Raw genomic sequence first — 16960 nt, 5'->3', positions numbered from 1 at the left:
GCTTGTTGCCAAACATAATTATTAATAGCACCCTGGCAGGGGGATTTAAAAAGTCCTGGTGGTGGATGTGTCTTCCGGCCCTTCTCTGCTTTGTGCCCCCTCTGCACCTTTGTCTCTCTTCTCATACACACTCATACATCCTTCATTTTCTCATCCCCGACCCAGGTTTTTTTCTCTGAAATATGTTCAGGAGACATCTGGGTAAATTCCCCTGCCTGGAAATATTATAGGTGTCTCCTTGGCTTGTTCTGAATTTGTCTAAAGTGTTTTCTAAAGACTTGTGGTTTTCTCCAGAGGCTACAGCAAAATATCTACCAATTTTCTGATTTGCATTTTATAACTTAAAGGAAAGAGTGAGAATCCGTTCCAAAACAGGATGATTTGATGACAATATATGAAATCCCAACTAAATAGAAAGTTGTCAAGGAAATTTGAAGCATTACATTTTCGTTCCATTTTTTCCCATCTAAAATCTGTACAGTTGTAAAGAATCAGTACTCACCTGGGAACCAGGGTTCCGCCTCCAGTTAGCCACGTGATCATGGATGAATCTGTTACCCACTTTAAGCCTTCCCTAAACACCCTCCCCCCAGCATAGTCCACTCCATATCTCTGCTTCCATTTATCTGCATATTGATTAGCAATTGCGACTACATTGTAATTTTGCAATTAGACTTTACTAAGAGTTCTTCAAAAAGACAAGGGGACCTCTCTCATTTCCCTTTGCATCTCCAGTGCCTAGAACAGTGTCTGGCACATAGATGTTTGTTGAATGAATAAATTTTTGTTAAATGGATAGTTGAATGAAAAACAAATGAGCCTTACTTTTCACTTCTGTAACAATGAGACTAGGTTCTCCTTGCGGTTTCTTGGGTTTTGTGATTTCCTGAGGTTGCGCAGCTACCTTCTGATGGAACGGGACATGCTGAGCTCAGAGAGCTGGCCATGGGACAGAGGGAGAGCCAGGCTCACTTACCTTCCCCCGCCCTGTTTCCTCTGTCCTCCTTTGGTCTCCTCCTCCTTTCCGCAGAGAACTCTTCCTCACACACTTACTTATCTTTTCCCCTCTCTGTGTGCTGGCCCTCAGGGCTCCCTGGAATCTCCAGAAGTTGCTTCCATCATGGCAGAACTCAAGGTGGAGACCAGGACCAGTGTGGACTGGCAGAAGCGCTGCCTGGCCCTGGAAAGCCAGCTATTCCGGTTCCGCCTGCAGGCCAGCAAGATAAGGGAGCTGTTGGCCGACAAGGTGAGTCCTGGAGAGCAGGCAGCCTCTAATGTCTCTGCAGAGGTCACTGTCAGAGAGGGAGAGTTGGGGAAAGCCAACTTTCCTTTTTCCTTTTTTTTCCTGATTGGTTGATAGATTGAAATATATTTGACATATAACATTGTGTTTGATTGGTTGATAGATTGAAATATATTTGACATATAACATTGTGTAATTCAAGGTGAACATGTTAATTTGACCCATTTATATATTTTAATATGATTGCCATTGTAGCAGTAATTAGAACGTCTATCATATTCCATAATAATCATTTCTTTTTAGTGGTTGGAATAATTAAGTTCCAGTCTCTTAGCAAGTTTGATGATTATAGTACAATATTGTTGTCTGTATTCACTATACTGTGCATTAGATCTCCAGGGCTTATTTATTCTCTGTTGCAGGAAGGTGAACTTTTAATAAGGTGCTTTCCATTCTTGTAAAATGAAACCCAAGGTAGTTTGTTTTTTCAAAGACCAAATTCTAAGCAGTTGACTAATCTGTCATCTTGCATCCTTTCCTGCTCTGCTTCTCCATGTGACACACCAAAGAAACGATACAGGTCTTCACGGTCGTGCATCATCTCTTGAGTCACGTGTATGTACAGTGGAGGTTCTATTATTCCCCTAACATTTCTTCCTCAATGTGGGGAAGGACGATATTTTAGGAGAGAAGAATGGATATCCCCACCCTGCTGCTCACCCTCTATTAAGATTATGAGCTGTGGAAGGCAGGCTGGTTTCTGGTGACAATGATACAGACTTTGGAGCCAGACCTGCCTGGCTCTGCCACTTCCTAGCTACGTGACCGTGGGCAAGTCCCTTCACTTCTCAGGCAGGGACACACATGTCTGCCTTTCGGAATTATTTTGAGAATTGTATCAGATGACATATATAAAGGTTCTGGCATAGAATCGGTTTTAAATGGGAACAGTTATTATCTTTACAGGTTTGGGTGGGCTGGGCTGGGAAACTGACCATTATTCATAATGTTTCCATGGGAAGATACATTCTAAACGGCTGTTTTCAGAGGCATTTTGGAGCATAACCCATCTAGAAAGTGGCAACCTACACTAAATTATATATATCTTAATTGAATCAACCATTCTGTCTATAGTTTTGTTTACAGTAGCCATCTGCTAGTAAACCCTTCTTTCCTAGTACAAAAGTAAAATTCAGTCCACCTCTAAGTAATGCCAAAGTCTTGATGAGTAAAGCCTGCATAAATGACCTGTTTTCTTGACAACCCCACAACCTGGAGTCCAAGAAGACCAGTCATTGACATCACCTCTGCCCTTCCACTGCTGAGGGGAGTGGCCCTAGACTAGCTTGGACTAGAATTCATGAACCTTGGGTGTGCTGGCATTGCTGTCTCCTAGTTCAGGCTTTGCAGACTGGAGACTGGCAGGGTTCCTTTGGGTGTGGTTCAGGTACTGCTAGTAGAATTCAGCCACCTCGGGGAAAGGGAAATAAACCTTAGACACTGGTGTGGTCCTGGGTCCCCCTATGCCAGAAAGCTAGAGTGCTGGTTAACCATGTATGTTCCTGGGCCCCACCCCAGTCCTCCTGATGCAAGTCTCGTGCTGCTAATTATCTGTATGTTTCAGAAGCGCCCAGAAGTTGGTCTTGTACGCTATCAAATTTGAGAACTTTGTCTTGTGTATGGAATTGGAGGTGTGCGAAGGGCAATAAGAAGGGATTGATTCAGCCAGCTGGTCTAAAGCACATCTCAGAGCCAGGAGACTTCTGTTTCTAGTAATAACCTAAAAATGACCACCATGAGACACCTACTCATACTAGATTAAATATTTAAAATATCCTTCTAAGTGCAGAGCTGTGTACTAAAAAATGAGAGGAATCCTCAGGGGGCAAAATGAAGAGGAAAAACCAGAGTGGAACTCAACACTGGCAGCTGAGTTGGGACGGGTGAGTGTGACCTCCCTTTAGTAACGCAACTGTCAAGGTTGAGTTTTAACATCTGCGGAGACAGAGATGAGGTCTGGCCAGTTGGAGGCTGGAGCTGAAACTGAAACTTCTCAGGTAAAGTCAGGACTATCAAAAGATTTTACACGAAATAAAAAGGTGCACAAGGAGAAGAAAATCACCCACCAGCACAGGGAGACGACAGAACAGCTTCTCATACTTAGCCAAGGCTCTGGGCAGAAAAAAGAAAAATAAAGAAAATGAAAATTGTTCCCCGAGAGCCTGATGACGTTAGTGGTTTAACATGAGAATTTATACTATCTGTGTGGATTAGGAACATGAAGTTCTGGGCCAGTGATAACCCCAGAGACCTTGTAGAAGCAGACACAGAACCTCTTCTGGAGGAACAAGACCTCAGCCCTGATTACACAGGATCCCCACAGAGAAAAATAACGTCCTTAGTGAAGATGAATATATGATCCACGATGACTAAATACTTGGGAGAATAACCCACAGTGAGTGAGAGTCCACGTATGCAACAAACAACGGGACTCGATCACCACAAGAACTTCTAATAATAGAACCGTTGGCAACACACTAAATCAATGCGTTCAGAACTATTGAAAGGAATTCCCTGGCGATCCAGCGGTTAGGACTCTGTGCTTTCACTGCCGAAGGCCTGGGTTCAATCCCTGTCGGGGAACTAAGATCCTGCAAGCTGCGTGGTATGCCCCACCCCACCAAAAAAAAACTATTGAAGACATAATAAAGTAATTGAAAATATAAGACAAGAACAAGACACCATCCAAAAAGGTGAGAAAAAGAACCAAATAGAACTGCCAGAAATGAAAAACGTTTGCAATGAAATTAATGTTCAGTGGATAAATTAGTGTTCAGTGGATAGATTAATGTCAGGTTAGGCACCACGTGAGACAGACTTCACGAACAGAAAGATAGACCTGAGGACAGCATAGAGAGATGAAGACACAGGCTGAGATGTGGTTGCCAGAATGACAGGATCCTTATAGAGATTCCAGAAGTGGAGAAGAAAGTGAAAGAGAGGCATGATTCAAGGAGATAATGGCTTTAAAGTTTCCAAACTGGGTGAAAGACTTAAAGCCTCAGACTTAGGAAGCAGGATAAGACCAAGCAGTATATATGTTTAAAAAATCCATTCCTTTTCATGTAACATTCCAGACATAAGCAATCTAGCTCTGGGGGGAGGTCTGCTACATGTTTGAAGGTGGTTCACCCTCATGTCCACATTCCAACTCCTTCCCTTTGATAGCACGGGCCAAAGGTTGCCTTCATTCCTTCTACTCACATCCCATTGGCCACTTATTCATGTGGTTATACCAGGCTGCAGGAAAGATTGGAAAGTGTAGTCTTTGTTCTGGATAACGATATGCTCTGTTAAAAGTCAGAGTTCGTATGAAAGAGCAGTGGAGAACAGAACGTGGGGAACAAAGAGCAGTCTTTAAGTCTAGATTTTAAGTCTAGAATAATAGAGATAACAAATAGAAATAGAGCGTATAACTTTCAAATCAGGAGAGCAGCTACCAGAAAGGGAATAAAGTCTGTTAAATCCAGGTGAGGAAGAGAGAAAGGAGTATAGGAAGAAAGTAGGAAATACAAAGCGCAAAATGCAACGGTAGCAATAAATCCAAACACAACATTTTAAACCAGCTATACTGCAATTTAAACAAAGCAAGAATCCAAATATATTGGTCATAAATAGACCTATCCAAGAATGTCCTTTGCAGCAATGATGCATGAAAAACTGGAAATACTCTAAATGTCTACCAACGGGGGATGGATAACCATGTTGAGTGTGTTTGTACGATGGAATAGTACATTGCAGTTAAAAATGAGCCAAGTAAAGCTACATGTATAAGGTCAATAAGTCTCAAAAACCAACATTGAACAAAAGAGATCAGAAGGATATATACAGAGAACAATACAGTTTATATAAAGTTTTAAAACCTGCACAAAACAGTACTCTCTGTTGTTTAGGGGTGTATACAAATGAGGCAAAAATGTAAACACAGCCAAGCATAGGCTAAGTACACTTGGAAGGAGAGGGGTAACATTGGAGAGAGGTACACTGGAGGCTTCACATGTCTGTTGTGGTCCATTTCTTAGGAACAGCAGAAGCAGAGATGACAAAAATTAAGATTTGACCAAGATGAATGGTGGATACGTGTTTTAAAAAAATATTCTCTGCATGTTTCTGTTGGCCTGAAATATTTCATGATAGAAAAATATTTTTAAATGCCTTCCTCCTCTATTCCCCAGGGGCCTCAAACACATTATAAACAAACACCCTCTTCTTCCACAGCCCCTTGGGTCTGGGTAGGTTGAACTTCTATAATATCGGCCCCTTCGTCTCTTCCAGACTGTATTTGCTCACCAGCAAAGTAACCAGAATGCCCTCCCATAACAATGTTGGGGGCTCAGAGCGTGACTTGGGTAAAGAAAGGAGAAGTGTATAGACACAGGGCAGAAGAGCCTGGCGGTGTGGGAGGGGAGAGAAAAAAATCTTGACTAGGAATCATGGGCTGGGAGACTTAAGTAGGGAAGAGGGCTGGGACATTAGCCTGACACTGGACCTCTTGGCAGGAAACCTTAAGGCCGTAAACACCATGTTGCTCAATGTGAGGGCTGTGCCTATCACCTGCTGTCATCCCCAAACCAGTAGGCCGGGTTCAACAATTCATTAGAGGTTTTCCCCAATACGTCAAGGTAACTTTCAGGTCAGAGGAAGAGATGACCCAGGTTTCTCAGGAGAGCTCCTGCCGGGCCTGGGCCCTGGTCCCCGTCTCTGTTGCTGCTCCCAGAACTTACTAGTTAGTCATCGTCAGCACCCACCTGCACCCAGGTGAGCCAGGTCAGCTGGGTCCCTCTGACCAGCCCCCGCCCTCGCCTGTCCCCTCCACCTCTGCCGTTCCGCACAGCCCGCCCGGCCGCCCATGGAGATTGCATTGCCTGGATGACGGATGGCCACTCACTCGCTGCAGGCGGTCGTATACGGCAGGCCAAGCCTGTGTGTTTCCCAGGGGCCCGGCCCTGCCTGGGATCAGATACTGCGCACTGGCCACTACGGCTTGGAAGCAAGCCCTCCTCCTTCCCCACCGCACAGTCTGCTCGTACCTGACTCCCTCTTGCAGAATTGCCATTCGAGACAGGATAATCCCTCACCTAAGGGTGAGGAAGGATGAGGAGAGGAGGCAGCCCTAGACCTTGCTTCCGCTGGGACACCTGTTACCGTCTGATGTGCCCTTGCCCGGGCCACCCTTTCCGAAGCCAGGTGAGCTGTGGGTCACTTTCCATCCAGCACAGAAGTTGAGGGAGTGGCTCATGTCTTAGAGCACACATCTTGTCTGCTCTTGGGAACCGTTTCCCCAGCGCTCTTCTTGGTTGAAGAAGTCACAGAGGTAGTCAGATCAATCTAAAAACTGATGCTCTTCTACGAGCTGGATATTAAAAGTCCCTTGGACTTTGTTCATTCTTGCTAAACTTGTGCCTCAGTTTTCTCATCAGAAAAGTGGGAGTATACTGTCTATACTCAAAAGAGCTTTGTATCATGATGAATACATGGCATCAATATTAGGACTAAAACAAGTTTAAAATTTTTGATTTATTTACTCCCTCTCTGCTTCCAAAAGGGATTTGAGTGCATCTATTAAAGAGAAGACATTACGTAATAAAACATCCGTCATTTTTGAGCTTGAATAGTTTTCACTGAGGCACCTCTTCCCGAAGCCTGTTCCGGTGGGACTGTGTGCACTTCCTCTTTTTCTAGAATCCCTTACTAGTTTCTCCAACCAATGTTTTGAAATACAGTAACTCAGTTTTGTATTTATATACCAAAAATTTGTGCTTCAGGACTTTTCTTTGAGTGTATAAATGGTTCAGTTCAGTCCCTTAAACAAAGGAACAATGACTATTGCTTCTCCCCGCTCTGACCACGGATTATACAGAGGCGGTGATTCAGTTTAGACACCAGCTTCACAACGTGCTGATAGAACACAAGGCCCAGAAAAAGATATCCTTAAATACCTCAGAATTTGTGAAAAGGCCAGGTACTATAAAAGGAGGATACTAGGGCTGTCATGACTAGTTGGAAATAAAATCTGCATAAAGTCATCACAGAATCAGCCTTAGAAGATCTCCTTGCTGATGGATCCGATTTGCTTTGGGAGTAGATGCCTTCTAGAACTTTTATTCGCTGTGTATCAGTGCATACGTGCGTGCGTGTAGAGAAATTTTTTTATTCTCCTAACCCCCATTTTAAATAAGGCCCACTATAGTATTTCTCAGGAACCATAGTCTTGCTAGAGCTTTGTACTCCTATAAAGCCATTCGAGAAGGATCCTGTGCCAATAGGGGCTCTGCCCTGGGGTGCTTGCTTTGTGTTCAGCGGCCAATCTAGTGTTTTTCAGAGTGTGGTCTGTAGACCACCTGCATCAGGATCACCTGGGATATTCTTTTCAAGCACATTCCTGGGCCATGCCTCAGACCTGCTAAATAAAAACCTCTATAGTCAAGGCCCAGGAGTCTGTAACAAGCTCCATGTGAATCCTTACGCCCCTGAGGGTGCAGAACTCCTGCCCTGGCCATGTCCCTGGGCTCATTCACCTGTCCTTCTAGTGGACGCCTTGAGCCCTTTGAGCCTCAGAGGGGGTTCTGGGTGGGGGGGTGGGGAGCAGTGGACCCACAGACAACACTTGGAGTCCTTTCTTTCCTGCCTCTTCTGCACTCAGACAGCAGGGCGGCCCCCCAGTTTTATCTTGGGAATGAGCATATGATTTCAGTTGAACAAAAGATTTGATACTAAAAAAACAAAAAGTTGAGAATCATTGTCTTTGATTACAACAGAGTTAGAACCATTTAACGGCTAAAACTGTGGGTTGCAGTCTCAAAGGCCTGCAGGTAACTAAACTTACATGAGTGAGGATTCGGGGCAGTGTGCTACCGCTTGAGGAGGAAGCCAGGTATTGCCATGAGAAAAGGTAATCCTAGTGTGTGTAGATCTCCTGAGTTTTCAGGAGAAGCTGGAAATCGGGGATTGCATGTGGAGTCTGGGTTTTTACGGGACGTGAGATTTGGATGTGAGGGGCACGGTGGCTAAGAGTATAATAGACTCCGGAGCCAGTCCTCCTGAGTTTGAATCCCGGCTCCGCCTCCTAGCTGTGTGACGTTAGGCAAGTTACCTAACCCCTCTGCGTCAGTTTCCTTATCTGTACAACAGGGATAATAATAGGACCTGCCTTCTAGGATTGGGTTGAAGATTAAATGAGTTGATACACCTAAAGTGCTTTAACCAGTGCTGGACACATAGCAAGTGGCCTTGTTTAGTTATATCTGTGTCGCCACAATGCCCGCAGCACTGTAGGTCTTACGTGATGCTCTGTAGGCTAATAGTTGGCAACCTCTGACTTAAAGCCATTCTTTCTGCAGATGGATCATAAGTAGGATGGCCGGGTAATTTATCATCTAAACTGGGACGCTTTGGAGAGAGAAAAGAAGGCTCTATGACTATTTATTCTGGATGACAGGTGACCACTGGACTGTCCCGGCAAGCTGACCCTGATCCTAAGTGCCACCTTTGTATATGAAAATCCAACAAGTGGCTTATAGCTGCGAACTGCTCAGTAAGTGCCAGGTTGAGCACGTGAGCTCGACATGAGGCATCTCCTGTGATCTTCACAGCAGTCCTAGGAGGTGGATACTAGGAGGTGGTGAGGAAACTGAGGCAAAGAGAGGTTAAGAATTTATCTAAAGCCACACTGGGGTGGAGCCAGGCGGGCTCCAGAGCCTTAGGCTTACCTGTACCATTCTCTCCAGCCGGTGCAAAGCAGTGGTAAGAATGTTGAACCCTTTGCAGAGGGATAGCTGAGACCCAGCCTGGCGTGGCTCTGGGCTCAACCACCACTCAGCACGCAGGTCTGTGCTGGGTGCGCAAGAGGGTGCCTGCTGCCTTTGGGGCCAGTATTTCACAGCGTCACCGCGTGTAACAAGGAGCTGTGGACATGGGGATTAAATACCAGGCTGGTGCCCAGTGCATTTCATCAGGTCGCTGCAGCCTGTTCTAGGGTGGCTTACGAGTCTCAGGTTAAGTTGCGGCTGGTGAAAGTCGATCCTGCCTAAAAGTCAGCTGCCCAAACCTGACACCGCCTTGGCTGGTGTGTCAGCCAGACCCACAAACTAAAAGGATAGCTGAGGACACGGTCCCAGGGAACCCTCTGAAAGGAGAAACAGAACCCAAATGAGGGGGACCTGCGAGTAGCTCAGCTTTTCAGAGGGCCGGGTGTGGCCCTCTAAGTGAGCATAAGGAATGATCTGCCGTCATGAGAAGTGTTGATGCTGGGGTTAAAAGAAGAGTTTGAAAACCCCAAACATGATATTCCGGCATAGACACCCCTGGGAGTGTTCCAGTGGCAATGAAGAAAACGTGTTTTCATAAAAACAGAGGGAAACATGATGTTAAAGATATTCTCTTCAAACAAGGGTGGCAGGATGTTGGTAATTGTTGGAGCACAGTGATGGATACATAGATGGTCACTGTACTCTTCTCTTTTAAAAAACTTCCAGATGTTCCAAATAGTTTTAATGTTCAGAAATTCACTTTAGAGAAAAGAGAATACTCTAGCATAAAGGTGAATACAGAACGCTTTGAATCTCGAGTGTCCTTGCCCGGAAGATAAGAATGGCTGGAGGGTCGGCAGCAAGGAGGACCAGGTGTCTGTTGGGCCAAGACTGGGAGGAGACCCTAGGCTCCGAGGGGCGCTTTCCTTTCCATCTGCTTCGCTGATAGCATACCTTAAAATATGTCTAATATTAAGATCTTGGGGGCATAAAATACTCACCATGTTGTCAGTGACAGAGTGATTTCTGCCTCTGACCAGTGTTATTGATCACTCTTGACACAAATGGAAATGCCCAAGTGGGAGGTAGGACTCAAATACATTCTATTCATCCCTCTACCTTGGTTTCTCCATCTGTAAAGTCACGAATATGAATGATCGTTTCCTATGGAAATCATATGTGTTCTCAGCTACAGAGCAGATGTCAGATCTAAATGAAGGTTAATCTCTAACAAGGACCTACTGTAGAGCACAAGGAACTCTGCACAATGTTATGTGGCAGCCTGGATGGGAGGGGAGTTTGGGGGAGAATGGATACCTGTGTATGTACGGCTGAGTTGCTTTGCTGTGCACCCGAAACTATCACAACATTGTTAATCGGCTATACCCCAATATAAAATAAAGAGTTAAAAATAAGTAAATTAATGAAGGTTAATCTAGGAAACTTGTCAAGAATCCAAAGCCTTCCCATTCAGTATTTCATTGTATTCTTAAAAATTAAATGCTCCCAGTAATTGTATTAGTTAGGGGTGTTTCTGATGAGGGCAGAGACACCAGCTCTGGCCAGCTTAAGCAAACAGGGAATTTATTAGGAGGAGCCTGGGACATCTCAGAGAACTGAAGAACCTATCTAATAATCAGGACTTGGTAAAGTTTGTGCACGTTCTCTGGTGCAGCCCCCTGGCTCTCATCTCTGGCCTCTTTTTTTTTTTTTTTTTTTCTTTTGCGGTACACGGGCCTCTCACTGTTGTGGCCTCTCCCGTTGTGGAGCACAGGCTCCGGACGCGCAGGCTCAGCGGCCATGGCTCACGGGCCCAGCCGTTCCACGGCATGTGGGATCTTCCCGGACCGGGACACGAACCCGTGTCCCCTGCATCGGCAGGCAGACTCTCAACCACTGCACCACCAGGGAAGCCCTATCTCTGGCCTCTTAATCCCACATTTCAGATTCCTGGGGAGAGAGAACCTGATTCGCTCCGGGGGGAGAGAGTCGAGTCTGGTGCCCAAGGGGGAAGGGTTATATAGTACTAACCTGGTCATGGGTTATGTGTCAACCACTCCCCCCAACCCCGCCACCAAGTAGAATTTTTTTGTGTGCTAGGAAGCCACCCCTATAACCATAATATTGGTTTATTCTATGCTGTTACCTCCCCCATAGCTACAAAGGGCCAAGGACTGTGTGATCTTGGAAAGGCCATCTGGCTGTAATTGACGCCTGAGTCTGGCCAGAACCAACCCACTCTCTCAGGCTTGAGTCAAGAGGTTCCATCATAGGGCTTCCCTGGTGGCTCAGTAGTTGAGAGTCCGCCTGCCAATGCAGGGGACACGGGTTCGTGCCCCGGTCCGGGAAGATCCCACATGCCGCAGAACGGCTGGGCCCGTGAGCCATGGCCGCTGAGCCTGCGCGTCCGGAGCCTGTGCTCCGCAACGGGAGAGGCCACAACAGTGAGAGGCCCGTGTACCGCAAAAAAGCCTGAGTACAGGAATGCCTGTCAAAGATGGTCCTGTCTATTGGGAGCCCAGGGGGCATTTTTGTCACATGGGTTGTAAATCTTGAGTTTTATTTGGGATCCTCAGTCCTTTCAGAGGGACTGTGTACTGAAAACATCTGTCTCTCCCCAACCCCAAGGAGGAAAAAAACGGATGAGGGAAGGCAGCCCTGAGAACAGAGTTTCCCCAGGTTCTCAAACATGAACTGCTCCCAGGTAACCCTCCTTTCACTGTCCAGCACCAGGCTGGAGGGCTCCTTCTCTTTCATCTTTTAATCAAGGAGGGAAAGCAGCATTTCAGCTGAGCAGATGAGAGGTTGGGAAAGAGAAAAAATTAATTGCTCAGTTCACTGGTAAATATCAAGCCAGGGTCCAGGCCAAAGGGAGAGGTTGAGTAGCCAGAAAAAAGGCCAAATCTGCAGAGATAAGGTGGGCGAGGGCTGGGCTGGAGCTTGGGAAGCAAGGCCTGTACAGCCTCACGGAGGACAAGGCTGGGAGGTTATGCCTCTAGTGTATTTTTCCTGCATACCTGTTGCCCTGGGGCAAGGCAGGGCGGGGAAGGAAGCAGTTGCCTGACTAGGCTGTGGCCCATGGCATTTGGTAGAAGAGTGGAATGTATGACTTTGCTCTGCTTCCGCAGGACTTTTGTGTGATGGTGTAAGGTTTTGGCAGTGCACTCTGAGCCCTGACCAGGGGGAGGGTAGGAGCTGAAATCCAGCTCACACTTCACTCAACGGGCTGTGAGCTCACGAAGCTGCAGAGATGCCGTGTGGGCCGTGGGCTGGTGAGCTGCTCCTTAGACTTCACCTTAGATCTGGTCCCTGATGAGGCTCTGTGTATGAGAACATTGGTCCCTTTTCTTGGGCCAGTTGGCATGGCCAGTTGGCATGGCCAGTTGGCATGCGATTCCAGGCTGGTAGCTAGATAGAATTTTTTTTTAATGTGCTTAAGATTAAAGAAGTCAAATAAGGTGATACTTGTGAATGCCATTTGCAGTCAGAGGCATCCTTGAAAGAAGGGGAGGAAGTATTTGTCCCCAGCCAGGGAGCCATTCTGGAGGAGGAAGGAATATCCGACATGATGGGGGCTCACATGGGAGCACGTTCCATGCCAGGCACGTGGCAGGGCACTGCCTGCAGCCCAGTGCTGAGAGGAGAGGGAGATCTGGGAGAGGAGCCTGAAAACAACAGTGAGGGTGAGGATGCCTCAGGAAGAATGATGGTGGTACTGCCCCGGCTCCCCGGGTGCCCTACACAGGGAGAAAGACCTAGGCTTTTCCTCACTCAGCAGAGAGGACAGCAGCTCTAGGCTCTTCACCTGCCCAAGAAATTCAGGATAAGGGAGCCGAGGGCTGCCATGGCAATCTTTACCCTGACATCCTTGAGCCCCTCGAGATGGGCAGTTTGAGCCTGGCCTGCGTGTAGCATCTGCACAATTCACATGCATTGCCTTGATGCCATGTTCACAGTAGGGACACTGCACCTAGATCTCCCCTTCCTCTCTGGTTGAGCAGATGCAGGAGCTGGAGCAGAGGCTGCTGGAGGCAGAGCAGAGAGCAGAGGACGCGGAGACCCAGGTAACCGGGGAGGGGATGGCAGGAGTGTGCAGCGGAAATGACCATTGGCCTTTCCTGACCCTTTCCATGGTCACACATGGACACGTCACACCGATAAGCCTCTTACAGGGACGAGGAAAGCCAGCAGTCATGCGTTAGACCTTCTGAACAAATGAAGGTGCCTGGGGCTTTCTGTGGGCATGAAGGAATCTTTGGGTAAGGGTCAGTGCAGTGAGCAGGTGAGTGGCTTCGTCCAAATAGGCTAGGTTATGCTGAGTAACCAATGAAGTCTGACGTGTCTGCAGTTGATCACATTTAGTTCTCACTCATGGTACCTCTCCATTGAGGGTAAGCCAGGGATTCTGCTTCGCACGGTGATTCAGGGGTCCAAGGTAATGGAGCTGCCCATCTTCCAGCAGAACCAGCTAGAACATGCAGCCTCCTTGGTTACCGTGGCAGGGAAAGAGAGCTGGGTCCTTGTGCGCCAGCTCTTAAATACTTCAGCCCAGAAATGACTGCGTCATTCCACTCAGGCCCATTGGCTGCAGTGAATTCCATGGCCATCTAACTCCAAGAGGGCTGGAAAGTATCGGGAAGTTCACGGACATTCAGTGGGCAGCATATGTCTCTGCCACAGTGAAGCTGGAGCATCTCCTCTCCAGGGCTGTTTGACCTGCCCAGCTTGTCCCTACTGGGGCCCCCAGAGTTAGATGGCCCTACACCCTGCTATTCCTTCCTTGTCAATTCCTTCTTTTGCCCGGATGAGGCTTAATAAGTGGTCATTGAATTAACTGGCCCCAACTGCCCTAGGTATGGGCTCTGCCTGAGAGTCACAGATGGGGGCATCAGGAAGCATCCCATCCCATCCCATCCCATCCCATCCCATCCCATCCCATGCTGGAGGCCATTTCACACACCGTACCCCAACCCTATGAGACAATTGGTACTTTTCAGGTGGGTGTGATGGAAGAGAAGGTGAAATTGTCCAATCTGAAGAATGTGGACTCAGCAGGCAGCCTGCACCGGAAGTACCAAGAATTGCTGAACGCCATGCAGGGCAAAGACGAACTCATCGGCCGGCTGGAGGCACAGTTGGAGAAGCAGGTAAGTGCCAGTGCCCCCCTGCAGCACCTGCACCAGCTGCCCACGGCTCCTTGAGCAGAGCCCCTCTGCTTGGGCCGCCGGTGGTGGGGACTCTCTCCCTCACGAGACTGTTCTTTCTCGTGGAGATGTATTGGAAGGTGCATGAAGAGCCAGGCATGGGGATATGGTGGGAAAGGGACCTTGGAGGCTGACTCATCTGGGTTGAACCCCCCTTTAGCACCAGTGAGCAAATTACTTAAGTCGCTGATTCTCGTTTTACGCATCTGTAAAATGGGGGTTGTAGTACGTCATAGGGCTGTCGGCAGAATGAACTCAGGGAACCTGGGTACAGTATCAGACCTGAGGTCGGTGTTTGGTAAGGAGAGCTTTTCCTTTTCCACCCTGGTCTTGTGCCCTGCCAACCTGTGGGACACATAGTAGCAGAGCAGCACAGAGCTGGACCATCAGCCTTGGCCAACTGCCCAGCCAAAGTTTCTCAATGAACCTGAGTAGACAGAGACCAAAGTTGCCACCTCCTCTGAAAAGCGCATAGGAGCCCAGGAGGGGCCACTGCCCAGTATTCCAGCCACAGTCAGCATCTTTGTTCTGGAGAGGACATCTGGAACACCCCCCTGCCAGTCCCCTAGGCCCAGCTTCCCCTTCACAATCCCATTAACTTCATCCTAATTCTGTCCCTTCCCTCTGCCATTGGTCTTACCTACCCAGCTTTTCCCTGGTGCCAGAGCTCCATTGTTTCCAACAGAAAACCTCACAGCATGGCCAACTTACAATTTTCCACATGTGTACTCTCCATGGAGGTCCCAGCTAATCCTGCTGGTGCCTTCCCACTATCATAGGCACATTCGTAATCATTCATCAACAGTCACTGAACATTTCCTTTGTGGGACGTACCTCCCACAATGTGTGGGGCACCATGTGTTCCTGAAAAATCATGGGAAAATATCAATAGAATGTTGACACATGGAATCTCTCATCAATTTCCTATTGATTTTATTTTATTTTTAATTAATTTATTTTTAGTTTTGGCTGCATTGGGTCTTCGTTGCTGCACGTGGGCTTCCTCTAGTTGCAGCAAGTGGGGGCTACCCTTCGTTGTGGTGCGTGGGCTTCTCATTGCAGTGGCTTCTCTTGTTGCAGAGCAGGGGCTCTAGGCCTGTAGGCTCAGTCGTTGTGGCTCGCAGACTCTAGAGCACAGCCTCAGCCGTTGTGGTGCACGGGCTTAGTTGCTCCATGGCACGTGGGATCTTCCTGAACCAGGGCTCAAACCCGTGTCGCCTGCATTGGCAGGCGGATTCTTAACCACTGCGCCACCAGGGAAGCCCTCCCATTGATATTAGATACCTATCTTCTCTGTTGAGTGGTTCATAGTTAGAAGTGGCAGCACCTGGGAATTGGTGGGCAAAATGATTCCTGCTAAAGCTTACTTAGGTCAGGAAAAAAAATCATTTTACAATAATAATAGGTCCAGATCAGAAGAGAGAGAATGCTGTTTTGCAAGTCAGTAGACCTGGTTTTAGCCCCAGCCGTGGCACAAACTGACAGAGGCAAGTCATTTCACCCTCTGGGCTTCAGTTTCCACAGCCACATAAATATCAGGGTATCAAACTAGGTCAGGGGTCAGCAGACTGTTTTTGCGAAGGTCCAGGTAGTAAATATTTTTGGCTTTGCAGGCCACGTGGTCTCTGTTGCAGCTAGCCAACTCTGCTGCTGTAGCCTGGAAGTGGCCTTAGACAATACAGAAATGAATGGGCAGGGCTGTTCAGGGAGGGACCAGGTGGAAGGCGGGATTTGGCCTGTGGCCCGTCTGCAAACCCCTAGATAACCTTACCGGTTCGCCAGCTCTCAAATACTGAGTCAGACATTTCCATATGCCCATCTCATTTCCACAGACTCCCTTGTTGGGAGCTCATGTCCATCATCTTACAACTTCGAGGCAGTTTTTCCCTAGAAGTGTAACCAAAGTCGTTACTGCTGGTCTCTAAACAACTGAGAGTACACCAGTTGTCTCCATGCTTTTTACTTACTTATTTTTGAACAAATTTATTTATTTATTTATGGCTGCCTTGGGTCTTTGTTGCTGCGGGCGGGCTTTCTCTAGTTGCAGCGAGCGGGGGCTACTCTTTGTTGCGGTGCACAGGCTTCTCATTGTGGTGGCCTCTCCTGTTGTGGAGCACGGGCTCTAGGCGCACAGGCTTCAGTAGTTGTGGCATGCGGCCTCAATAGTTGTGGCTTGCAGGCTCTAGAGCACAGGCTCAGTAGTTGCGGTGCACGGGCATAGTTGCTCCACGGCATGTGGGAATCTTCCTGGACCAGGTCTGGAACCCATGTCCCCTGCATTGGCAGGCGGATTCTTAACCACTCTGCCACCAGCAAAGTCCCTCCATGCCTTTTAGAGCAGGGAACTAGTACTCGTTCTAGAACTTGTTGATTACCTGTGCCTCAGGCACTGTGCGGTGCACTTTCTGTCCCTTCATCTTCAAGATGGTCCAGAGGGGACATGTATCTTCGCCCATTTTAGAGATGCCATCACCAGAGGCTGATGTGGCCTTCCCAGTGCCCCACAGCAAATAAGCCTCAGAGGCAGAGCCAAATCCCCAAAGCCTGTATTTTGTTTTCTCCTAGGCTGCTATTCTTTAGATACAAACCTCGCTTTTGAGTCATTTTACAGCGGTCGCTCGGTATCCACAGGGGATTGGTTCCAGGACACCCCACAGATACCGAGATCCGTGGATGCTCAGGTCCATTATATAAAAGGGCATAGG

At 47.7% G+C, this 16960-nt stretch overlaps 1 protein-coding gene across 1 annotated transcript in view; it reads left to right on the top strand.

Annotated features, from left to right (window-relative positions):
- Nucleotides 1-1120: 1120 nt before the first annotated feature.
- The window catches only part of PLEKHH1 (pleckstrin homology, MyTH4 and FERM domain containing H1), a gene marked incomplete at its 5' end in the record, with an annotated part of 41446 nt that continues 25606 nt past the window's right edge, over nt 1121-16960 (top strand). Inside the window, 3 exons of the mRNA XM_082649115.1 lie at nt 1121-1246; nt 13053-13115; nt 14049-14198. Of these exons, the coding sequence (XP_082505241.1) occupies nt 1121-1246; nt 13053-13115; nt 14049-14198 (339 nt within the window). The remainder of the gene's footprint in view (nt 1247-13052; nt 13116-14048; nt 14199-16960) is intronic.

This window comes from Grampus griseus (assembly GCF_964374135.1).
Source record: "Grampus griseus genome assembly, chromosome: 2".
Classification (NCBI taxonomy): Eukaryota; Metazoa; Chordata; class Mammalia; order Artiodactyla; family Delphinidae; genus Grampus; species Grampus griseus.
This window is presented reverse-complemented; position numbering and strand designations above follow the sequence as displayed.